The sequence below is a fragment of the Ylistrum balloti genome, unplaced genomic scaffold, assembly GCF_031769215.1.
Source record: "Ylistrum balloti isolate Yb309-2 unplaced genomic scaffold, AGI_CSIRO_Ybal_v1 Utg369646, whole genome shotgun sequence".
NCBI lineage: Eukaryota > Metazoa > Mollusca > Bivalvia > Pectinida > Pectinidae > Ylistrum > Ylistrum balloti.
In genome coordinates, this window is record NW_026781904.1 from 1,377,082 (window position 1) to 1,405,015 (window position 27,934).

Here is a 27,934-nt window from a genome sequence, read left to right on the forward strand (position 1 = left end):
CCTAATGCTCCTAGACCAACAGTAGCATATAGCTATCATTGTATTACACCTTCCAAGTAAAATCACAAATATTGTAATACAATGATGTATGAAGATATATTCTCTGTCTCAGTGATGAAACACTCATGGGAAATATAACTTGGAACTCCGAGAGATATATTCTCTGTCTCAGTGATGAAACACTCATGGGAAATATAACTTGGAACGCTGAGGGAATGTTTTGGACAGAAGAGGCTGAGGGAATCTTTCCAGCTTGTATCATCGACCAAAGTCTTTTAATAAATTTTCTAATTGTCTTGAACTTGCCTCCTGCAATGAAAAAACAAGATAATTTTGTGAAATATACAAGTAGTGTGTTGATAAAATATGGCCTGTTTTAGTCACAGATGTATAAATCTATAAATAGACCTTGTCTATATATTTAGTGGTCACAAGAGGTAAGCTCGCGAAATAAAGTCTTCACGAAATTGAAGTGATTTACAGTACATACAGTAACATTTATTTATGGTGTCTAACATTCCATCAGAAGGGGATAATTAACAATACCTATATCATTTCTAACATTCAGTCTGAAGATATCAATACCTACATTGTAGTTTTACCGACAATTTTTTTTTCAATTCTATAGGAAAGAAGGTCCTTTCAATGAAGATATCAAAAATTTAAAATCTATAAACTCTGTGGTTCACCTTGTATTTTTCATGTTTCATTTCTATATATTTGGCGTGATCCTTCTGTTTTTGGACTTCTCGCTGTAGCCGAGCCATCTCTTCTCTCACTTCGCTGTCTGCCATAGTGCTGTAATCAGCCAGCTGACTAATAGTGTGGCGACTTGCCTGAAAAATTTCCAAAATTTTTATCATTAACAATATTAATTTTCAATAAAAGCTAGATATAAAATAAAAATCAGTACGGAATAGTCGGTTACATTAAGTATGGTTCATTATACACTTACATATTTTGTGCTTGACTACATCAATCAAAAGTAATAATGAAGTGAAAGAATTAGAAACTGGTGACAGCATATCAAGATCGAAACACTGAACATGTCTTCAATTTGGTGCAAATGTAAAAATGACAGTTTTAGGTGTTGTGTGGAACCAAACCTGTACAAAAATATTCAAGAGCCCAAGCTGTTTAACGCAAGATGTCATTTAAATGATTTAACTCCTTGACATTTCAATCTTCTGATCTAAATAGCTGTTTCATGCAACTATGAAGTTTACATAAGTCTGATGGGCTCAAAGAAACACTAGTTATTTTAAATCTGATTTTCTAGTTTCACCTTTGACCTTCCTCTGTAAAGTAATCTCAAGCAATTTCAAGATTTAAGAATGAAGGACTGTATGAAATTTGCATTTGATCACACAAACACAGATATCATATGGAAATATCTGTTCCTAGTTATATTGGTAGAATTTTTTTTTAATAGAATTATATTTTCACTGTTTTTTTTAAGGAAAGCAGGGAATCGTAAAATATCAATACATTGAATATTCATATTACAAATATTTTGCAAAACATTAATTTCTCATTTTCAATTGCTATAATCATTTCTGCTAAAAATTGCTATGAATTGGAACTAAGAAAAATAAAAATTGTATGTAACTACTTAATAATGCCACTCAGAAGCTCGAAAGAAAGAAATTTATGACATTTTAAAAACATGACCTCGCATTATCTGGCTCTTACAAAAACAGCAAAGATAGCAGTTTGTTATATATGCCAAGAACCTATAACCACAACTTAATAAAAGACAAATGCAGAAATCCGGCTGAAAGTCATAGACCACGATTTGGTGTTAATGATAGCCATAGCAACAAATATCGTATCTAGCATGTTAGTAGGCAAAAAGGTCTAACATTATATCAAGCTGAAAACAAAATCTACTTAATGAATGGCTTAACTTCTCTACATATACAAATAAAACAAAAATAATACCTAGCTGATCATGAACTGATCACAAAATTATCTCATTTTCATACAGCATCAATATAGGACCTCATTTATATACAGGATCAGCAAGGGACCTCATTTACATACAGGATCAGCAAAGGACCTCATTTACATACAACATCAACATAGGACTTCATTTACATACAACATCAACATAGGATCACATTTACATACAACATCAACACAGGACCACATTTACATACAACATCAACACAGGACCTCATTTACATAATGCATCAACATAGGCCATCATTTACATACAGGATCAGCAAAGGACCTCATTTACATACAGGATCAGCAAAGGACCTCATTTACATACAACATCAACATAGGACCTCATTTACATACAAAATCAACATAGGACCTCATTTACATAATGTATCAACATAGGACATCATTTACATACAGCATCAATACAGAACCTCATTTACATACAGCATCAGCAAAGGACCTCATTTACATACAGGATCAGCAAAGGACCTCATTTACATACAACATCAACATAGGACCTCATTTACATACAAAATCAACATAGGACCTCATTTACATAATGTATCAACATAGGACATCATTTACATACAGCATCAATACAGAACCTCATTTACATACAGCATCAGCAAAGGACCTCATTTACATACAGCATCAATACAGGACATCATTTACATACAGGATCAGCAAAGGACCTCATTTACAAACAGCATCAGCAAAGGACCTCATTTACATACAACATCGCACAGGACCTTATTTACATGCAGTATCAACACACGTCCTCATTTGCATTAAAGACATATAAGGGCTAGAGAACATCATTTTTTGTTTACACAACAGTTACCAACTGCCTTCTACAGCTAATTGTACCAATGTGTTACTACAAATTTATGCTACAACAGGGTGAATATATGATTTTAAAAAATCTCTTTACAAGTAAGACATTTTCCATGAAATTTACAGATTAGCTGATATCACTTTTACATTGCTTTCTGTCCTCATAATAAATCGCTCATCACATCAATGGTTTTTTTCTATCAAAGTTTTCATGTCATGCATGTGCAAGTGCTTAAAATCATTCCATTGTGGAGAAACTTGAATGATCAGGTGGAAAATCAGGAAAGTGGAGAGTTGTATTATGGCAGAATGGTGTTTGGTTCAATAAAAATCCATTCAAAACATTTTTTGCCACATTTCAAGGATTGAATGAAGAATATTAATTTGTAGTTGAATATTATCGTGAAAAGGATGCATTGAGGATTTTTCTGTGTAAAGTTAAAATGTCATTACGTGGTGTTGTTTTCAATGTTCAATCATTAATAAGACATATCAGGCCTTATCGTGTTGATGTGAAATGAACGAGGGATTTCAATTCCATAATAAGGAAACATTCCTGTGAAGGCACATGCATTGTGTGTGATTGAAATGAGAATGAAAGATGAGATGAGAGATGAGAACGACAGATGAGATGAGAGGTGAGAACATGCTGATCTAAGGTATATACCCCCTTCTTGGCTTTCCTTTCTTCCATTAAAGCTTCCATGGCCTTCATTTAGGAAAAAAAGTATGGACATGATTTTATATTAGTCATTTTGTAAACTGCAACAATCCTGTACAAGCATTGATGTAGGGTGGTACATATTCTGATTATACAGGCCCCCAACACATTACTTTGACCTCAGGGGTGGGCCTATTACAGAATAATGAAATGACATTTGTTAGGAGTTCTATTGAACAAATATGGATGGGCCTTATTTTTCAGGCACATGCTTATTAGTGCAGGCAAACTTTATGTCGGAGCATTATCAAAGGGAAATAACTCTCAAGAAAATCATCAAAATGGAAAATAAATTTTAAATGTACAACTACCTTTACAAAGATAAAGAAGGAAATCAATTTTTCCATGAGGCCAGAATTATTCAAATAAATGTTGAACAAAAACCCATCCCAGGACTTAAAATATCTTTATTGTAATTATAACACATATGTACATATCTGTGATAACCATTAATGATAATTTATACCACAAGATGTCAACAAGTCCAAACTGTTTTCCAAAGACAGACACATTGTCCTAACAAATACGAGTTTTTAGACGGGATGAATTTAGGAAAATAAAATGAATATGATGAAATTGTTAAAAAAAAATTCCAAAAATTGAAAATCTCTGTTCGGGCTTTGGTTCTGGGCTGATAGGGTTTTGGAACATGATCCATAAACATATATATTAATTATGGCCTCAAAAACTCAGAAATTATATATAGAGAAGATAGATATATTATATATATATATAGAGAGAGAGAAGTATGTAGTCTTCGTTTCGTGAGGTTCTGATTGAGATACCCACCCGGATCATCTCCTTCGCTCGTTCTGCAGCTTGCTGGGCTTTCAGTTGTTCGGACTCTAGTTGCTTTTTTTGATCCCGGTTTTCTTCTTCGAGGTCAGACTGTGTTTTTCTGATATGAAATTAGTACATGTACACATAATTAGGTACTGTGATTAAAGATATTTCGTGGCCTGGAACTAAGTAATAAATATAACTAAGTTGTAAATTCTAGGGCACGAATATGGTAACCTTCCAGATATTTTTCATGGGGTATAACTACAGGGTTTACTTTCATAGATATTTCATGAGTGTTTTCAGGGGAAAATATCCGATAGTTTTATTGGGCACAAATGTATTTTTATTTAATTATCTATTTATCTATTAACTTATTTATCTTTAATTGAATTATTTTTTATTAAAAGATTCTCATTGGATCAATTAATGAAAGTTTGGAGTGACAAAGTTCATGGTTCTGATGATAAACACACAACAGCTATATTTGTAGATGTTTTTGTCCAGATCAGAAGTAGAGATATTAACATTGTATACAAAGGATCTGACAAATTTGTCTTCAGTACTTACTTTGAGGATAAAATTTCATCTTGAAGTTTGTTGAATTTGGACCTAAACCAATTATGAGCATCAGACAGATGTATTGATATCTGAAACAGAAAAGATAATGATAAATTTAAATAGAAAATGTACTTAAACTCATCATCACTCATCATATATAACATATTCTTGTTACACAATTTACAACAGAAATCTAGCATCTTTTGAAACCTCTGAAATGTTAAATTAAACTATGTATTAAACAACAATTCAGTTGAATTTGATAATATAACAGATTTAAATGACAAAAGGAGAGGCCAGTATATTCTAAATAGATAATCCAAGTTATGATTCATACCTCTGCAGATTCATCCTGTGCCATTTTTAGTCGTTCCTCTGCCTGTTTTCTCATTCTCTCGATCTCTTCCTTCTGTCGCTTTGTCTCCTATAGATAACAGTCACATGGGTATGGAGGACGTAATTAATGATGATGATGATGATGATGATGATGATGATGAGGATGATGATGATGATGATGATGATGAATGTTATTATGATTGTTGGTGATGAGGATGACGACGATAATGATAACAGTGATGACAATAATGATGATGACGACAACAACAATAACGACAATGATGACAGCGGCAATGAAGGTGACAATGAAAAACCAATGTAATTCCAAATATATACAAGCATAATTATTGTCCTTTCTGAGTAATTTTTCACCAAACTTCTTTCATATGACAATATAAATCAATAAATAAAATGTAATAGTTACACACCCTTGCTAAAACACCACACAAGATGGGACTGTAGAGTAGGGTTCACTGATCCGTGACTTTAATATACAAATATCAGTATCCTTGTCAGACAAAATAAAAATGCCAGCAAGACACGAATACACTAGTCTAGGATTGAGGTTAAGGCAGAAACACAAATGTAAGTATCAAAACATTGAACAAATACACTACACACAAAATAGAATTCTCTCCATCCCTCATACAACATTATTAACCTTAGCCTGTTAATCAAATCTATTACAAACAACATAAAGATGGATAACAAAGTCAAAACATGAAAATGATATATTTCAGAAATATTAAATTTTGAAGACTTTCTTCTAGACAAATTAAAAATCCAAATATATAGAATTATTTTACAAGTATCAAGGTAGTGTAATCTTTTTTTAATTTTCAATTTAGCGTATGATTGTAATCATGTTTCTCTGCCTTAATGACCAGAAGAAAAAAATATATAAATAGTTACAGTTACTTAATATCATTCTTCAGTTGATAAGTCAATTTTGTTCCATTCTAATAAAGCTATCATTAAAACTAAGCATTTTCCTGTGTGTGAAAATCATGTTCATAAAAACAATACTGGTCACGGCACCAATTTTCCTTTTACCATATATGTCTTTTTCTGTATTAGGACTTCAGAATCCATCTTACCACATCTAAGAGAATGTTAAAGACTGACAAGGCCTTACCGGAGGTTTGCTACTGTGTACCTTGTACTTGCGGCGGGAGTCTTCCTTGTAGAGCCTCTCTTTCTCCAGAGCCTCCTCTCGTTGGTTGATTAAACTACTGGTTTGTGACTGTGCTTGGGCGAGGTTTCTCAGCTCCGATTGGAGGCAGGCAATCTGGTTCATAAATGTGTTGATCATCTCACCCTGTAAAAGATGTGTTTAGTCTTGTGTACATGGCAGTGTAAACATGATCAATCCCCAGAAGCCACAAAAAAAGGTCCTGGCAAGTTTAAGCAGTAGCACTAGATATCTCTAACAATTTTCTTCTGGTTACAGCCATATGACAGTACAATGTTACCACCTAATTTACCAACTTGACCTGTGTCCACATAATCTTTTTGAACATCTAGAGGAACATCTATTCAATCACAGACACTTCATGATTTACAGATATGAATTAAGCAAAACAAAAAGCTTGAATCTAGATGTCACTCTTAAAAATCTTTTTTTTTTTACTCAAACTCTCAACTCCATAGAAAGTGAGAACACCATCGACAGTGAGAATGCTACAGACAGGAAGAACTCCAGACAGGGAGAATGCTATAGACAGGTAGAACTCCAGACAAGGAGAAGGCTACAGACAGGTAGAACTCCAGACAGGGAGAAGGCCAAAGACAGTGAGAATGTCACAGACAAGGAAAATACTACAGATAGGGTTAAAACCATTGACAGGTAGAACTCCTCAGACAGGGAGAAGGCTACAGACAGTCAGAATGTCACTTACAGGGAGAACACTCATCCATCATTCTTCCATTTCATAGATAGGCACAGAAGATTGAGCTAATGTAATTTTTTTTAAAAGTGAATCTTTCCAACAAGTATTTATCTGGTCATGTCAGTCTGTCACTAATCCACACGGACCAGAAGAAATATTAACAGATATTTATCTGTACTAGTACTCCAATTAGATATAATGGTAAAACATTTTACTCTCAACATATATCTCAATATCTATCATATCCTTCTTACTTGGTCGTGATTCCTTTTCATGTACTCGTCCCTCAATCTTTCTAAATCTTCTATCTCTGACCGCATTTCCTGTAAAATAAACATATTGAACCGTCACAGGTTTCTTCTATACACAAAATATCTACATCTCCTGTAAAATAACACATTAAACTGCCAGTCACTCGAGTAACAGAATATTGGTCAGCTATTACAACATTTCTAAATGAGAATCTGACTTTGAGCTTCTAACTAACTATTGATTACACTACAGACCTTACTACCTATGATTTACATTATCGGCCTGTCTACCTTTAGTGTTCTCAATATGATTTCACCTTTTTTGAATTCTGTATTTGAAAACAAACCCTACCTTGACTTTGTCCACATTGTCTTCCAGATCCCGTTTAGATCGGTAAAGATAATCGTTTTTACGTTTCTGGTCTGCCACCTTCTCCTTCAGATCCTTAACCATGCTTTCATTCTCTGTAACTTTGTGTCGTAGCTCTGTGTTGGTCTTCACAAGTTCCATATTTCTGTTCTGTAAATTGTCATTCTGTTTTTTTATCTGAAATAGAACAGAGGACATTTGTTTCCTTTCAAATCAAAATACCATCCCCCAAAAATATAATTTTTACTGTCTTTTTTAGATGAAACATCTGTGAAAATTTACCTGTATGTTGTAATCAATCACAGGTATGCATTTTCTCTAGGATTTTACAGTACCTTGTAATTTATCATAGGTATGTGCTTTCCCAAGGATTTACCTGTACGCTGTATTTAATCACAGGTGTGTGTTTTCTCTAGTTTGGTTTTTCCATCTTTAAATTCTGAATCAGATTTAGTTTTCTTGACGTTTGTGTTGAATATCTTATAAAATTCTCAAGGAATATTTAACTCATGGTGCCTACACCTTATCTGTAACACATAGCCATGGGGTCAATTTTCTACAGGAATAGCTTATTACCAGGCATGGGGTTATTGCTACAGAGCTAGGTTTAATTTCATTTGAGAAAAACAATATTATAAAGTGATAGCAATGCAATAAAAAAAATACATTTTTGAAGAAAGGAATCTATATCTAATTAATCAATCTTAATTGAGATATTGGATAAAGAGAATAGTGAAAGTAGAGACAAAATATTGTTTATGTTTTGCTTACTTCAGCAATGTCACGACTTGTTTTTTTGTAAGATTTTTCACGTTCTTTACGAAGTTCCTCTCTGAGGTTCTCCATTCTCTCCTCAAATAGACGCAACTCCATCTTCCAATCTTCTTCCTTTTTGTTTCTAAAGACAAAACATATCCAATCAGATTACATCACTGATCTCATTAAACAAGTTGACTATTCATGTACAAATGATGATGGTTCTTAATATTTGAAGTTCTAGCTCAATTTTTATTTACTACTGGACTCCATATCAAATATTCATTGCATACACACTGTACAAAAATTGGTACAAGTATTTTTATTAAAATTTTAATTTTCACTGAAATATCCCCACCAAATATTTGCATAGCCAACACAGTCTCCTTGAAGTTTTTGTATAAATCTTTCTTTTGTTCATTTTTGCCCTCGTTTTATTGATTATGATGATGTTGACATATTAGTATTTTCTTGTTGTTTTTTCTAAACAGAACTTACTTGCTTATCTTCAGCTGGGCTATCTGTGTATCTTTCTTGCCAAGCTGTACTTGTAGGTCCTCAACGACCGTCTGTAGTTGAGAATGGGAAGACATCACTGCCTCCAGCGTGTTACCGATTTCCTTGTTCACTGTCTTAGCATCCTGTAGGTTTTTCTGAAGACCTTCCACCTGCAAGAAATTACAACCCAGTGAATACTTTACCAGTTATACACTAGCTCTTCTTTCTGTGACTGAAGCGATAATTCTGTATAATAAAGGGGATCTGGACTTGAATCCTTGGACAGTGAACTTTCTGGTTCAAACTTCAATTAGAATCATGCAAGAATGACATTCAAAACTATCTATAGAAAGGATTCTTGAAAATATTTCACTTTAGGAGTAATGATTATCAGCTTTAAATCATAGAACAGCTAGTTTACAAGTTAATTTATAGGCCTACCTTTGGTTTGTCCCTCTGATCGAGGTCATGAAGCTGGTTCAGAAGGCGTTCTTTCTCACGAATAGCTTGGTCCTTCGCTACACGCAGCTCGAGGAAATCACGTTCACGTGACTCTAGACTTCCTTGTGACATCATCAGTTGACTCTCTTGTGCATGGACACGTACCTTTAACTCGCTTATCTCTTTCTGCGCCTGCAATCATAAGTGCAACATAAATATCTCATTCTAAACCAAGACTTTGGTTACTGTACCTTATCTCATTCTAAACCAAGACTTTGGTTACCGTACCTTATCTCATTCTAAACCAAGACTTTGGTTACCGTACCTTATCTCATTCTAAACCAAGACTTTGATTATAGTACCTTATCTCATTCTAAACCAAGACTTTGGTTACCGTACCTTATCTCATTCTAAACCAAGACTTTGATTATAGTACCTTATCTCATTCTAAACCAAGACTTTGGTTACCGTACCTTATCTCATTCTAAACCAAGACTTTGGTTACCGTACCTTATCTCATTCTAAACCAAGACTTTGGTTACCGTACCTTATCTCATTCTAAGCCAAGACTTTGATTATAGTACCTTATCTCATTCTAAGCCAAGATTTCGGTTACTGTACATTATCTTATTCTAAGCCAAGACTTTGATTATAGTACCTAATCTCATTCTACACCAAGACTTTGGTTACTGTACCTTATCCCATTTTTTCTGGAGATCCTGACTTTGTTTGCGATATTGAGAGACTTCAGTGTGTGAGCCTGTCAGGACGTCCAACTGTGCGGTCAACTGTGACACTTGAGACTGAAGGCGACCATTTTCATATGCTAATTTATTTTTCTGTTCCATCATGTCCTTCATGGTATCCTCGATCTTAGTGTTAGCAACCTGAAACAAGGGAAAGTATAGATATGTTTGATTTACTGTATATGGGGAGACAGAGAGAGAGGGAGATTGTGTGTGTTAGAGAGAGAGAGAAAGAGAGAGACAGAGAGAGAGAAAATGAAATGTTTCCCATCTTCTCTCTAAGGTAAAGGATGATCAGATAGCACTGTAATTAACAAACACACCATTTACCATCTCCTTCATGATTAAAGATTTGATCCCCAAATAACAAGAACACAGTTACAGGGGCACTTGTCTGACCACATGACCAACATTTTTCTCTGGTGTCATGCATAAAAAGTATTCCCCCATCTCTTGCATGAAATGTACCCCCTATCGAAAATCATTTTCAAATTCAGGTACCCTGACAAGTTACAATTTGGCCTCAATATAACAAGGAAATGTTTATCCAATTCAACACTTAAATCCCTTGCCCCCCCCCCCCGACTTACTTATAATCAAGGACATACATACACATACCCAATATCCCTCCCTTCCAATCTTATGTCTGTTACTCACCAACCCGATACTTTTTATTCCCCTGTCTAAAATGTCCCCCTGGTATAATAACAATTTCCAGAAGACAAGAGATGATGAAACACCAACTGCCTCACAATTCAATTACCTTTTGTGTTTCGTAGCCAGCAATTCGCTCCAGTAATGTTGTGTTTTCTAGCTCCAGCTGTCGTTTTGTGCGGGCTGTGGCCTCTAGTTCCATCTTTGCCTGTTGAACATCTCCCTGAAGTTTTGACCTTTCTTCCACCATTCCATCAACTGTTTGATTTACCTGTATATATCACAAAGTTACCTATATATTTACCAGTATATATCACAAAGTTACCTATATATTTACCTGTATATATCACAAAGTTACCTGTATATTTACCTGTATATATCACAAAGTTACCTGTATATTTACCTGTATATATCACAAAGTTACCTGTATATTTACCTGTATATATCACAAAGTTACCTGTATATTTACCTGTATATATCTTTAAGTTACCTGTATATTTACCTGTATATATCACAATGTTACCTGTATATTTACCTGTATATATCACAAAGTTACCTGTATATACCTGTGTATTACTTGTATATATCAGAAATTGTTAAATTAACCTGTACATATCACAAACAGTTCTATTTTTCTTTATATAATTTACCAGTATTTATCTTAAACAATTTGATCAACTGTATATATCATAAATCAATACCAGACTATGAATAATCACTCAAATTGCCAAAAAATCATGCCATTTCATCATGATATATTGCATATTTTCTACTATCACATTCCATAATAAACTCAATTTAGGTTTAAATACTGATATTTATGGTAACTGCCATTCTATAAATTTATTACTTGTAACAAATTCTACTATACTGTTTATCAAGGCTAAAATTGAATTCAGAATCCTCCTCCCCCCATCCCCATATTTTTTTGTAATGGCTCATCTATGAAGTCGTCCCCCTGTCCTGGATTTCTTCGAATGAAAATTTATCATAAACCTGTGATTGTTTAAGGGTGCACTTCCCCACCTGTACAAGCTCATAGTAAAGCTAATTCATTTGAACTCGGCATGTCGGTCTGCTACCTTTAAATGAAAAGTTTATCTTTAAATAATCTCAAATCATCAGATGAAATATAAAGAATTGTTTTTTATTCTCCTCTTCTATAAATAGATTACTTGTTTTCAATCTTATAATCAAGAGCAGCAATCCCCCATTTCTATATATAAAGTTACCTCCTCTAGGAGATTTTCTTTGTCCTTGGTTGCACGGTTTTTCTCCTTCTGTAAGACCTCGAGTTGGAGCTGCAGAGAATTTAGTTCCTTCTGAAGTCTGTCTGCTGCATCAGTGTACTCTTCATCTCTTGCTTTAGTCGTCTTTGTCATGGACGCTAACTCCTTCTCCAGGGCCACACTACACAAACAAGAGTATCAGTGAACCTGATGAATGCTTCCTAGAAACAACTTCATTGCATACAAAATTTAATCAAAGGGCAATAATTTTGTAATTACCAAGTTGGAGGCTCTGAATTTGGTATACTGCACATTTTCTCAATATGACCAATGTATAAACAAGTTTCAATAATTCCAATATTATGCAAATGAGAGTTATGGTTCTTGTACACTGCACTTCTCCTTATCGGGATCTATCTACCGATGAAGTTTCATGTTGATACCTCTTGTAGTTTTTTTGATATGCTCAGACAAAATTATGACAGACAGACAGACGGACAGTATACTGCCAACTTTTGATATCAACAGGAAATGTGTCATTTAAATAAATAGGTGATCAGATGGCACAGTGGTAAAACACTTGCCTTTTACCTAGATAACAAGATTGAATTCTTATCTGGACATGACATATACAATTTCCATGGGAACTCGACTTTCCTCTAGCAGTAAGACCCCTATGTGCTTTAATCAAGACTAAAAAAAGTGGTAGCATGCTTTAAAATTGTTGTGAAACAAATCAAGTTTATGCTTTGTCAAGTCATGTATCCAATTCATAAGAAAGAGAATACTGATGCCTTCAATAAAACTCTTTGGTAGAATCTTTAGTCTGAATATCCACATATCTAATAAAAGCTATAACAATAAGTCCACTTCTGCCAGTCAAACAAAGGGCCATAACTCTGTAAACAGTATAGATATAAGTCCTTGTTTTAATATAGAATCCCTTAGACTTCCCATTCTTGAAGTATATACCAACAGGACCCTTGAATGGACAGGGATTACAGTGCATAAAAATAGATATTTATAATTAACAACTTATTTCAAACTCTGAGTCACTTCCTGGTGCTTTGGAGATTTCACAAATAAATCAGACAATTAAATATTTGTATATTGTTCTAAACTCACATCTTTTTCTTCTGCGCCTGGTTTTGAGAATCTGATTCATTAAACTTGAGTTTATATTCCAAGGCTTCATCCTCTACAGCTTGCTTCTCAGCCAACCGTGACCGTTCTGCCTGTATGGAGATTAACATTTCATATCAATCAGTAAAGACAATCAAATATATCAACTACGGAGTACAATTTAAATGTCCTGTAATTCTGTGGCGAGGATAAATAAATAGTAACAGGAATCAGAGGAAATCTACACTATGTCTCAGGAAGATGACTGGTAAAGTTAAAAGGAATGTTAGTCAAGTTATTTACATTGTAAATATCTACAGCATTCAGAAATTTATCTTTGTGATGAAAACACTTCAATCTGTATAACACTAAACTTAACAAGCAGAAAAATTGAAGTCACTGTTGGTCACATTTTATGGTTGATAATAAATTTAATAATAGATCCATCAAGCAATATACCGCTTGTTCGAAAGCGACATGGTTGATACACACATTGCCCTAACATTGACGTTTGTCGATGAGACCATGCCTAGAAATAGGACATGTCAAGAAGATGAAAAACGTGTAAACAACCAATCAAAATTACATGATGTATTTCTTTATTAAGGCGTGATTAGCAACAGGCTTCATCACAACACCAATACCATGTTCTGTATACTTCGGGGTATACTATATCTAGGAAGGGGTGGTGGGGGGTGGGGGGGAAGATAATTAAAAATGGTTTTTGACTGAAAAATATTTTAATATGGTACTCAGCTGAAAATGGAATGATAAAATGTAAAATTATGAATGAAATTATTTTACAATGGTAACAGGAGTATAGACAATAGCATTATTATGGGATTTTCTTTGTTTTTTTTATGATAAATGAGAAGTTAATTTGTTTTATGGTTGTTTTTGGTGATGGCCTGAAGATTTTTTGTGTTCTATATTAATTTTTCTATCAACATTGATTTTTTTTTATTATATATGAAAGAAGACAACAAAAATTGTTTTATAATGTTATGTTATTTTCATAATCTTTGAAAATTTCTTCATTTAATAAAATTATGCACAAATAATGATAAAGACATATTTGTTTTTCAATGTGACACACAAAAATATAAAATAAATTCAAATCTTGATTTGAAAAAACATTTAAATTTTTTTTCTTTAAAAAAAATAAACATATTTTGATGGACAGTTTCAGTTCTGAAACACTTCGATTCAAAGTCATCAAAAATATATCAAGCCAACTGCTTGTGATGACAATGTGTTTTTCTTGTTTATTTGATGTTTCACTTTATTAAAAAATTTACACAAATGTGGGGGGGTGGGGGGTGGGGGGGGGGTGGGGGGTGGGGGGGAGACAACTCTAAATGAACTGACTCATCAAGTGGTGGTATACATGACATATTTGAATTGTATAACTTATATTCAAATTTCAGCTACTCTGGCACTGAAAAGGGCTAAAAAGAAACATGATTATTCAATAGCAATTTAGCAAAATAAAAAAATTTACTGTTTGATACCATCTTCATATCATGAGGTTGTTCTTGTTTTATCAATCATATGGACAGAAGGGACATAACTCTGCAAAGACTTGGAGAAAGATCACCTCATAGTCAAACACAGGATACGTAATTTAAATGGAATTTTTAGACTCTCATGACTTAATTTTAATCAAAAAGAATAAATTGAAATATTTACAATAGAATTTAAAAGTGGGATATTTCTGCATGGAAAACATTACATCATACAATACATGGCAATGTGATAATAAAATATATGGAAAACCTAACATTTTTGTTTTCTAAATGGCTGCAAAATAAAGGTATTGTAACAAAACTTTCACAACAAACACTCAACAAAAAGCTGGTTATAATAAAATTATTCACTAATGAGATAAATACCAGGGAGTTTGAAATATGCACACAAAAATGGTTAGTTGTTCAATTGGAACAAAAAGCTGGAGAGGTTGAAATATGCACACACTCAATAGCTAGGATGAATACAATTCAAAAAGAGAAGCTGGGAACGTAGAAATATGCATAACAATTAACAGCTAGGGTGAATACAATTCAAGAAGAGAAGAAGGGAAGGCAGAAATATGCACACAATCAACAGCTAGGGTGAATATGATTTAATAAGAGAAAATTAATACATCTGTGGAGACTGAAGTATTCACACAAATTCACACCTACAGTGAACAGAATTCAGTGAGAAAAAATCAAAACATCTGGGGTGGTTGAAATATTCAAACAATCAGCAGTACACATGAACTGTCACACTTTGAAAGGAAAGGGTGCTAGGGAGGTTGAAAAATGAACACATTCAGCTAGAGTGCTATTTCAGAGATATGCTGGAGATAGTCAGATCTTCTACCGACACTCACATCAAGTTCCTTGGCATGCATACTTCGCAGCCTATCTTTTTCCTCCTGGTGCGTCCGTACTATGGTATTGAGATGTTCTGTTTTCTCTGTAAGTTCTTTATTCCCAATCTGTTAGAAAAACCATCACACATGCACAAGTAACAGCAGATTGTTAGTGATGTCAAAAGCTTCATACCCAAACAAAACAGTAATTGTGAAACAATGCTGGTTAATGTTGCTTTCCTTATCTTGTTTTAGTGTGATTGTCCGCAGCAAACAACAACACGTTTTTATCAGTGGTTCAATTAAATAACCTTAGATAAACTTGAAAAATATTCTTAATTTGGAAAAGTGATGTTTCTATTTCCATATTTTGATTTTTTTTATTTTTAAATGTATCCACCAAGTTTCATTAGCCTAGTTTAAATGCAAGCAAGTTGTGATCTTGATACAAACTTTTAACACAGGGCATTAACTCTGTAATTGAGGGTTGAGGGTCCTGAATTAGGTACACTACACATCCCTTTAGTATGACCAAGTTTCAAGATCCTTGCTGAACTGTGGGCAAAGTTATGATCTGGACACAAAAGACAGATGGAAAGACAGACAGACTTATGGATAAGGCAGCAGCTATATGCTTCCCTGAAAAGTTTTGGGGAGAATAATAACAAATTATGTAAATTTTTGAAGCTATTAAAATATAATATCAAAATTATAGCCAATAGAACTGTTTATTCAGCATTACAAATACGACACCTGACAGAAAAGGGTAGTGGTAGAAATGTCTTCTCTCCATCTTTTTTTCAAAGATGGGATATAAAAAAGTGAATTATTAGGTTAGATACGATATGTACTTTTAAAAGTGCTGTGACCCTGAGTACCAATTACTGATTATAAACCTATAAAATATGATATCAAGAGACATTTAAACTAATTCAAGTGTTTCAGTCAACAGTTTTGTATAGCGTATATATTAAATACAAAAAATGTTTACTGTCCCTTCAACCTTTGTAACCCAAATCTGTAAAAAAGATAATGTTATGCCCTACCACTTCACCTTTAAATGTTTTCACTTGACATAATTAAGAAATAAATGTTTTGTGTATAAACTGATAAATTGTTAAACGATTTCATCTAATAGGACACTTAATATATTGATCATTGAGATGTATTGAATAACTGACCAATTCCAACAAAGGAATACGGCCATTAGTTTCTGATAATCTAACACTTCAGTTCTCAAACAGATCATATTAAGAGCCTCCAAGAGGAGAAGGTGTCTTTTCACACAAAAGATGTTTTCATCAGACCAGTCGTTGACCGTCAATAAGAGTGACTACATGTACTTTTAAATCTTTTAAAAGGTTTGCTGTACTTTTAGATCAAATTGACCTAAAATCTACATGGACTGTAAAACTTGTACCAAAATCTGTGGGGGCGGTAAAACTTTGCTTAAATTTGATTGGTCAGTAAAACTTATACTAAAAACAGCTGGATCAGTAAAATTTATACTAAAATTTAACTTAAAAATTTATGTGATAATAAATTATTATCAGTTATTTTTTCCTATTAATTTTTTTATCTTCTTAAATCAACAAATGCATTCTTTTCTCTGTTTCTTGGTTTTAACATACACTGATTTTTTAACAAGCGGAGTTAAATGTATAGGGGTAACTTTAACAGCAGTACAATGTACTAATATTAGATAAAGGCATGAATCTCAAACACACTCAAACTATACAAACGCCAGTAAATTATCGACATTACATAAAGCTTTGGTTAGTCTATCTCTGTACTCTATTGTATTTCTGGTTAGTCTGTCTCCGAACTGTCGTACTTTGGTTAGTCTGTCTCCCTACCCCACTGTACTTTTGATAGTCTGTCTCTGTACCCCACTGTGCTGTTGTTAGTCTGTCTCCGTACCCTACTGTACTTTTGTTAGTCTGTCTCCGTACCCCACTGTACTTTTGTTAGTCTGTCTCTGTACCCCACTGTACTTTTGTTAGTCTGTCTCCGTACCCCACTGTACTTTTGTTAGTCTGTCTCCGTACCCTACTGTACTTTTGTTAGTCTGTCTCCGTACCCCACTGTACTTTTGTTAGTCTGTCTCTGTACCTCACTGTACTGTTGTTAGTCTGTCTCGGTACCCTATTGTACTTTGGTCAGTCGGTGTCTGTGCCCTATGGTACTTTTGTTAGCCTGTCTCCGTACCCCACTGTACTTTTGTTAGTCTGTCTCTGTATCCCACTGTACTTTTGTTAGCCTGTCTCCGTACCCCACTGTACTTTTGTTAGTCTGTCTCCGTACCCTACTGTACTTTTGTTAGTCTGTCTCCGTACCCCACTGTACTTTTGTTAGTCTGTCTCTGTATCCCACTGTACTTTTGTTAGTCTGTCTCTGTACCTCACTGTACTGTTGTTAGTCTACCTTCGTACTATATATGATGTTACTTACCTTGATCTGACTAAAGTGATTACCTATAGTAATCTTATCTATCAGAAGCATTTCCTAAGAAATTATAAAATTACTGTAATATGGAGTACAGACTATTATTAAACACTACCTTTACATAAAAATGTTCTTCATTCTCATAAAAACTTGGTTGTAGGGTTAGATTACCAAACCTTTAATGAACAGGATCAAATATGTGGATACATTTTAATGGAACACCTTAATTTTCACTGTTATTTGTTTTTGTCTTAATATACCCTATTCAACACATCAGATCAGAACTGTTTATGACAGATATGGTACATTTTGTAATTAAGGGTGTCAGTTCTTTTAAAGTTGTAATTACTAGTAATAATTATTAGTATTCTTCTGTTGCTGTGATAACAGATTTACTTTAACAGACTCAAAAACCTCCTTGATTGAGCATAATGTTGAGTACCAAAACTGACCAGAATGTTGTCAAAATGTTCAGTACCAAAACTGACCAGAATGTTGTCAAAATGTTCAGTACCAAAACTGACCAGAATGTTGTCAAGATGATGAATACCAACACTGGGCAGGATGTTGTGTTAGAAGACTGTAAATGGCACTTATAAGAAAATGGGTGCTTAATACAGAAACAAAAATGATCATACTTATAATGCATTTTTCTCTGTTTTAAAATCTTTTCAGGGGTATCTAAATCAAAGGTGGTGACACCCTCTCAAGCACAAAAGTTTTATTGTCAAGTACTTGGTAGCATATACCTATACGATCGATAACGTCTTTAAACTTTGTTAAGATTACACTACCTGTAATACTGACACCAGAATGACTCTGTAAACTGAAGTACCATTTATCTAAAGAATGTGTCCAAATAAATTTATAGGTTTAAATGAATTTATAATTTAAAACGGAGTAGAATACTTATATCTATAAAGGAAAATGGGGTTGGGAGGTGGTTCTTAATATTAAAATCTGGATAGTTTTGTCTCAACAAAAGAAATTCTAGATTTATAACAAAAAAGCTCTTCAGTTATAAACATGCATTTAGCCAAGTTCAATAATTATCAGTAAATATTAAAAAAATTCAAAATTGAATTCCTAAGCGAAACATGCAAGCAAATTGAAAAGTCATTTAATTTGAAGAACATCGTGCTGTTGATAAATAATGTACAAAACTCTGACACCAACCTTCTGTTGGTCAACGATGACTTGGGTTTGCTCCAACTGTTTGATAAGATCCTCATACTGAGTCCGTAGTCGACTTAATTCCGTCACAAGTAACTGTCGGTCTGATTCGGCTGAACTGTGTGACTTTTTCATACGCTCTAAAAATATCATTAGATTTAGATTAGAAAAAATATTTCAATTCAGCAGGTAGTATTTGTAGTTTTTTAAAAAATATTTACACATGTTTTGTTGTTTTTATAAGAAAAGGAAAAATCTTACTTTTTACACACTAAAACCTCTATGAACAAGGCATTTGAAATGAAACAAATCCCTTTGCTACCATTTATGATTAGTTGTCTTGAATTGAAAATTTTTCATAAATAGTAATGATGACCTTACATTTGACCCAAGCATGCTGAAACATGAACTTATTCAAGGTATTATGATACATGACCATTATGTAAAGTTTGATTAATATTAGTTGAGAAATGAAGTTGCCAGAGTGATGACAATAAATGAACATATGTATGTATGTATGACCGAATGCTATATCCCCTCTGTGTCGCCGAGAGGAGGTATATTTTGAAAATATGTGCATTCCTGACAGAATAGTTTAGACACACTAGGTTTACCTAATTCTTCCATTGTCTGAACGAATCCTGTCTCCGCCATTTCTGATCGATTCTGTTCTTGGCGTAATTCTTCACGGACTCGTAGCGCATCATTGCGTAGATTTGTACAGTCAGCTGTTAAAGATTTCACCTGAAACAGATGTTAAAGTAAAATACTAAAGGCCAAATCTTTTCATATTTACTCAGATATAAGACAGTTGAACCACTGAAATAAAAACACATGTAGCCGACGAAATCCAAATAATAACTGATCGTAATTGTACCCAGTGTATAAATTTCTGTACCTGTCTGTACCCAGTGTATCAATTTCTGTGCCTGTCTGTACCCAGTGTATCAATTTCTGTACCTTTCTGTACCCAGTATATCAATTTCTGTACCTGTCTGTACCCAGTGTATCAATTTCTGTACCTTTCTGTACCCAGTGTATAAATTTCTGTACCTGTCTGTACCCAGTGTACCAGTTTCTATACCTGTCTGTACCCAGTGTATCAATTTCTGTACCTGTCTGTACCCAGTGTACCAATTTCTATACCTGTCTGTACCCAGTATATCAATTTCTATACCTGTCTGCACCCAGTGTATCAATTTCTGTACCTTTCTGTACCCAGTGTATCAATGTCTGTACCTTTCTGTACCCAGTGTATCAATTTCTATACCTGTCTGAACCCAGTATATCAATTTCTGTACCTTTCTGTACCCAGTGCACCAATTTTTGTTTCCAATGATGTGACCAATAACCTCTAGAACCTCTAACATAGGCTATTTTACTGTTTATCAACATTCATATCTAATTTGTATTTGTAAATTTTTGTATGTTTAAAACAAATTTGAAAAAGTTGTGTGACTTGTCACAAATTTAGAAGTTTCCTAATCTACAATAACAATATGGTTGTCCTATTTTTCTAAAATTTGTTTTCTAAGTTCGCTTCACGTCTAAGTCGGCACAGGTGCACTGAAAATCTCAATACAGAACCCGCCTGGATTAAATCAATTTGATAAGTTAAAGCTTTGTTCTCCTTAAGGCTAAAATTTGATGACTTTTATTTTAAGCTTTTTAAAGATCACATTAAAATGTATGTTATACACCATACCTAGATAATGTAGTACTATTGTGACAATGTGTTAAGTATACAATATAACTTACATGCTGTAAATTTATTAACACAAACATCTGACAGCTATGATGAACAAGTATAGCAAAAATACAAAAAAAATTGTTAAAGGATGTTTGACAATTATTACGATCTACACTTGAATAAAGCCTTTTCTAGTAAGTGTCGTCTCTGAGCTACACAAGTGCCGACTTGATATGACAAAAGCGGAGCTCTCGACTTGAACAAATATTGGACCATTAAAGGCTTACTATAGTAATCCATGAGATTAAGCTTCACACTGGAGGATTCTCAGTCACAATACAATCCAGGGGTCAGAGGTCAGCACGTTCATTTAAGATATGAAAATATTTTTGCAACCCATAGAATAAGTCAACACGTTACCGCATTTTCCAAGTTTTAGGATTTCTTCAATTTGTCATTCTTTAGATCTGTGTGTCAAAGTATTATCTTGTGTTATTGTCGACGGTTGTTGAAATGAAAAAAATAATTCTGAAAGCCATTATTTGTTCAATAGAAAGACAAACTCGTTACCCTATTTACCAGTTTGTCTTTGGTGTTAAAGGTTATCTCCAGTTTATTTTAGAATGAAAACATTTTTGTAAGTCATTTCCATCAAAATCAACTAAGTAAATAAGTTAAAGAATTTGTAAGTTGAATTGAAACTGATTTTTAAAGTGACATATTGATTGTTATTGACTGTTCTAATGTAAATACATGTGTTGTATTGAGTCTGTTCCTTAATTAAGAAATCACTCACTGCAGTGGTCTAAAATAGACACTAAAATTTATTTTAAGTATACACTGGCACTCATTACAACTGTTACTGACATTATTACAATTTGTTTTATGAAACAAAAATAACGAATAAGTTTTTTTAAAAATGTACAACTGCTTTATATGTATTTATATCCTAAATAAATATTAATTTTCTGAAACATTCTAAGAATTCTGCAGAAAGATAATAAGGAATTCAAACCATTCCATTGTTTACAATTCAAAACAATTAACAGACCTGGGCTTCCTGTAAAATATCTTTTTCTTCACCATCATTTTTTCCCCTTTTTGTATTTGACATATAAGCAAATTTCTCTTAAACAGCTTTGTCAGTAGACCATCATATTCTGTAACACCATGTGAAGGTCTTCAGCGTGTAGTGAGACACTCCCTAAAGCATCAGAGATTGAAACACCATGTGAATATCTTCAGTGTGTAGTGTGATGCTCCCTACCTGGGGCACTTTGTTTCTCAGAAAGCTGAGAAATGGACAAGTCTGTGCTGACATGGTTGTGTCTTTTGGTAAGACTCTTTACCTGAATTGCTGTGAATGTCAAGCCCCTAACCTCCCGTATGTTGTTCAGTAAGGTTGTCACCACCTACCACAATGAGACCTAGTCTCAAAATGACCCTGGCTGTTCATAAGGCGGCGCAATAAAGATCTCTAATATTTCCTTTTTTTATTGTAAGATTAAGCGGGTCTGCTAACTGTGAACTTTTCTATACTGCATTTCACTGAATTTTCCCATTCATTGTGTAAATCATGCCCAAGTTTATATAAACACCAAGACAATGATTAAACATTAATTCCTCTGTCTGCAGTGTCGCAGGCTGGCTGTTAAAATACGCAGAAAAAGAATTTAGCTATAGTAAGTAATGTGTATCCAGTTATCAGCCTACCCATTACCCCACAAGCTGACATCCTCACTTAGTGATCACATAGTCAGGTTGTGCAGTAGTTACACAATTGTCTTTCACCTATCTAGCTGTCTTCGTTTTGATTCCCCAAACAGACATGAAAAGGGAGGATGTCCCTCGCCAAACCATGTTGGTTTTTTCCCAGGTACTCTGGTTTCCTCTGACAGTAAGACTTTTCATGGCCTTAAATCCAAACCAGCAAGAAGAAATGAATAAAATAAGCTAATAGCTTGTTTTACATTTGTTGTAAAATAACAAATTTTTTATGAATCTATTCAGATCCAGAAGTTTTGAGTGAGTTGACCCCTGGATTACAGCCTAAAGAGTAATTACCACTTCACAACATGGTTATTTTAATAGAGGTCAATATCTATTTCACTGCCTCTGCTAGGATTCCAACCCAGGACCTCTGGTTTACTTGTCTGATGCCCAACCGATTGAGCTAAAGAGAAGTTCTCTCTAGCCGAGTAAAAGTATTTTGTGGCCATTATGTACCAGGGTTACATAATGGAAGACTAGAACAAGACAATTCACAAAGCAACTTGTAAATTCTAAAACGTTTAATCATCAAATTCTAAATCATGAGCCATAATTTTGATACTTAAACTGAACTACTGCTTATTTTTGTTTTTATTCTGAAATCACTTGCTAGATATTTCAACTAGCTTTTCTTAAACCACTTTGATATGTACAAGTTATAAATGAACATGTACATAATATTTGCCCCATTACTAAATCTTATATTATTACCATTTGAATCAATTTTTATCGAGCTGATCAAGTTGAATTGACAACCCTACAAGGGGTATTTAAGAAATTTAAATGGGCTGAACCACGGATGAGTAGCGCTAATACCACTTGTATGACAGTCTTATCACACGCAGGTCTAATAGAGCTAACCCAGCGATCCAAACAGCAAACTCTAAACAAGATCAACTTCTGTAAACTCCGACAAACACTGGTATCAAAATGGCAGACCCCCTCCAGATCCCCACCTCTGTACAGTAGTAGATGCCTGATTTAATACAGATATGTATGGAAATTAGAATTTTATATGTAGAAAGATGAATTTAACACTTGATTAATGGTTTTATAAGAAAAGCAGAATGATATGATCCAATATTATATATGTTGCACTATTTTATTACAACATCATCCGAACTAAGGCAATACATAAGGATTTTCTTTCAATCATGAAGGAAAAAGTCAGGAATGATTGATTTTTTCTGTGTTGAAAAGGCACCATTATGTGATTTAAAATAAACTGAAGGCATGGTATATTATTTCAAAAACTTTCAAGTGACAAATTATCCATCATGATATCAAATACAATGTCATTTGTACAAAGAGCACATCAGAAAGTCTAGATATTAGGTATACAGCATATAAAGGACTTTCTTTCATTCTAACATTAAATCATAAAGTTGAGAAGAAATTATACATTTCTCATTTTGAAAAGGAACGAGTATGTGGTGGGTTTTTATATCAGAAAAAAGGATGGCAGAAATGTAAAACATCAATCATAGCTTTAAATTATACCATGAATGTTTGCATTTAAATCTGCCTTTAAATCGCATTGTAAAGAATTCCTTATGTCAAGTTTTACTGTTGTGTACTTTGGTGTCTTTACTATAGTGGGACATCAGACTTTTGGCCTAAAATTTAGGTAATTTATCAGTAAATCTTCAATATTTTTCAAAGTCCTAACAATCTATTACAATCAGCCCCACAAAAACAATAGCTTTATCTATATGTTTTAATGCATTGATTTATCAAAAGGAGGTCTATACAAGGGAGTTCAACCTTACTCTTATACATCATCACAAAAAAAACTGATGGACAGTTGACGTTTTGTAGCACTGTCGTCAGTGAACTTGAACATATTGATAATATTCAGCATCAAAGATTCTTTCTGATATGCTATGTATCTGGGTATTTCAACACGTCAGATTTTGTCTAGGTATAGGCAGCAAAATGCTCCATGTGTTAATAGGTATTTCAGTATTCAAAACCAGTTGTGTCAACAATATTGGTATTAATTTGATATCCAGAGTTAAGGTCTGGAGGAAAAATGACCTGTAATGGAAACCAAATTTACCTTGAAAAATTTCCTGAAGTTTTATAATTATCATGCCAATGGCATTTTGACTTAAGTTTACACACATTTTTGTCCACCCTTCCTAAGTAGGAATATAATCATAGACATGATTCTTGATTCTGCATTTCTAACTAGATACATGTACCCAGACCTGTATCCTCACATACAAAAAACCTGACAACAAATTAAATTGTGCTGTCCTCCTCCCTCTCAAGATAAAGTATATATACATATTAAGTAAATAGTTTGATGATAATGAGAAAATTCTCACCTCTTTCCGTTCAGATTCCACCATACTCTCCATCTCTCGCACTCGTCCCAGTAAGGTATTATGAGATTCCTCCAGGCTGCAGCGAATACTCTTCTCTCTCTCCAACTCCTCTCTAACTTCTGACAGCTTTTTTTCCATCTTCTGTTTGCCTGTCACCATCTCTTCTGCTGATACTGCTGCCTCTGCCTAAACACAAACACGACAATAAATTAGTGAGCTGACAATAAGATGAACTCACCTGTTTACTCTCTCTATTAATATTGTTTGGTGCTCTTTTTCAAATTGTGCGATAAAACAATATAATCTTGGCCACTTAGTTTATGTACTTTTCGTTCTATGTAAAGTAAATTCAGATTTGTTACAGTAGTCTACAACTATCTCAGTAGTCTCTAATGCATTGACAGTTAGCTGTCATGATCTGGTGCAATAAAATCACAGTGAACATGGGTTCCAGATGCACACAGCAGTGAATATCACATCCATTCATTTGAAATGTTTCCAACGAGTAACATGTTATTTTTTTCCTGTGGGAAACATTTGTGTCCTTTCATGGTAAATGAAATCCCTACAGACCTTAATCCAACATATGTTAATTGTTGAACATGGAAGTGATGTAAAATAAAGGTTCGTTTTCATTTTTTACTTCATCACTTGCTTTAGATGTTCAAGATTTCCATAATTTTGGCATCTAGCATATATCCTCGGTGGTAAGGCCAAAAAGAATTATCACTATAGCTGTCGAGGAAAATGTCACCTTCTAGGGTTAATAAATCCTTCTGTAAACCTGAAAACAGGTCAGTAGTTGTTCTATTACATGATGACAATCTAATTGGTCAAAAATCGCAGCACAGGAAATTGGATTGTTATAATCACATGCGAGATGTCAAATATGATTTCAGACTATTATAGCTCACCGATTGTGGCGGTTTCATTGTAACATCGCAATTTATTTAGACCTCAAGATGTTTTGACCATTCAGAAAAATTGATAGTCATGTAATATAAATTTCAATACAGATAGATCTACAATTATTTTTCATTATCAAAACCATATACATCAAAATCAAGATGTTAATTGAATAGACGTTCTTATTACATAACCTGTAGAAGATTAGAGTGTGACATTTCAATGACTTCAAGGTCACCTTCTTAAGACAAATGACCAGTGTGGATCATACTAGCACTGATAAACATGAGATGTGAGATGGTAATTAATCACCCAACATTTTCAGCTGTACTAAAATCCTACTTACACTTAAGTCGAAAATAGTATGACGTGATGTCAATTTACTTGTCTAATAACCCCAGATTTATTACCCTGTTTTTATGCTAACTCTTAATAAGTTTGGTATAATCTATTATGATAAAACTGATCTTTAATAAAAATGATAAAAAGTTTTCACAAGTACTCAGCTCAGTCCATCAAATTTTATAAGAAAGTATCAAGACATAGCTCAGGTATCAAACAGGTTTAAGGCCAAACAAACAATATATTCATATTTGTCCTCCCATTGCTATACTACCAGTATATATTTAAAGTGCATGCACAGGAAAGCAGTTGATAATGAATCTGGATTATAGGAAAAAAGAAGCTGGCAGGAAAACAAAATAAAAACAAAATTTTGATCTATCATGTAGTCAGACTGGATTCTGACACCAGAAACTGTTAATTTAACACATTCAATATATACATTTTTAAACAGGAGTTGTTGTAGAAAAATCAAATTAAACTATTTATGCTGACTTGACAGAATTTGGAAATAAAACCAGGGATTTTTTTTACTGAAATTTTCATATTTTTTTTTTAGATTTATTCAATAAATGAATTCGGAAACATGTGCAATTTATCATTGTAAATAACAGGTAAAGCAGAAACAGACTTTGGTAAGTAACAGAACAAAAGTGTGGACATAATGTACATATCAAAATCTCACACTTTGATACAGGTATATCCAACTGATCATACCTGATGAAATAGACCTGTTGATGAGGTGTTCATGACAGCAAACATGTTTACATATATTTCAAAAGTGGTTAAGGGCAACCTTTGACCTTTAACCTTGACCAATGACCATCAAAATCTGATCTTATGCAGAATTTGATGTTGTGATGTTATGGTGTGAACTTGAACTAAATCTGTCCAACAGTTCATATATTTTGTATGCAATCTTTGTACAAATCGACAAGAAAATATAGTGATTACTAACTTCTTCTTTTCCCTCCCTCTTTATTATAAGTGAGGTTATAATAAGTTGAACAGTCAGCGAAGTTAATACCAGTTAATTAGGAATTCCTTTAAAAAACGATGACCAGATGGTCCCTATTTTAAAATTTATTATTCATGAATAATTTTTTTTAAAATAAATCATTCCTTTGATCAATAAAATCATATTTCAATCAATCATAATTGCATAAACATACCCTAGTAGCGGTTGCTTCCTCTAACGCGAGTCGTAGTTCTTTCACTTCCTCTTGTGCTCTGCTTTTGGAGTCAGATTCCTGCTTAAGTTCTTCCTGTAAGTCCTCTGTTTCTCGACGGAATTTTCCAAGTTCATTTTCACACGCCTCTTTCAATAACTGATATTTATCCTCTGTCTCGTCGTGTAGTTTGGGAATCAGATCTTGCTGTCCCTGTATGTTAACTAAATTTAACTTTAATGTTTGAATGGCACTTTCTGTTTTGCAAACTCTCGATACCAAAGTTTCATAGCTATCTTGCAAGATATCAACATCTGCAATTCTTGCTTTGTACGGCGCAATTGGTTCCTTCATTTTCATGTCCTGACTATCTATGTCCCTTTCAGCAGGGTGGACATGTTGACCAAAACCCATACCAGACAAATGATCGATCAACTCTCTTGTCTCCACTTCGGCAGCAGAAAGCCTCTCCTCCAAAACATCAATAGTCTGTTGAGATGACACTCCAGGTGGATGTGATAATGGTGGAATCACTGACCGTGACATCGTTTACAGTTTTGATGTCGACGATAACTATTTAATATATATCAACACAGCTCCATATCGAAGTAGTATGTA

At 33.8% G+C, this 27,934-nt stretch overlaps 1 protein-coding gene across 1 annotated transcript; it reads right to left on the reverse strand.

Moving 5' to 3' along the window:
- Positions 1-252: 252 nt before the first annotated feature.
- LOC132555642 (coiled-coil domain-containing protein 150-like) lies at positions 253-27,862 on the reverse strand. The gene is made up of 21 exons (XM_060219997.1): positions 27,320-27,862; positions 24,900-25,085; positions 19,724-19,853; positions 19,113-19,249; positions 15,510-15,617; positions 13,139-13,248; positions 12,017-12,194; positions 10,894-11,055; positions 10,080-10,271; positions 9,385-9,576; positions 8,944-9,113; positions 8,461-8,587; positions 7,672-7,866; positions 7,323-7,391; positions 6,315-6,497; positions 5,181-5,267; positions 4,853-4,932; positions 4,292-4,400; positions 3,449-3,490; positions 690-836; positions 253-309 (listed from the first exon to the last, which is right to left on the reverse strand). Exons 1-21 carry the CDS (start codon positions 27,860-27,862, stop codon positions 259-261), a joined length of 3,198 nt encoding a protein of 1,065 aa, XP_060075980.1. The 3' UTR covers positions 253-258.
- Between the last annotated feature and the right edge of the window lie 72 nt (positions 27,863-27,934).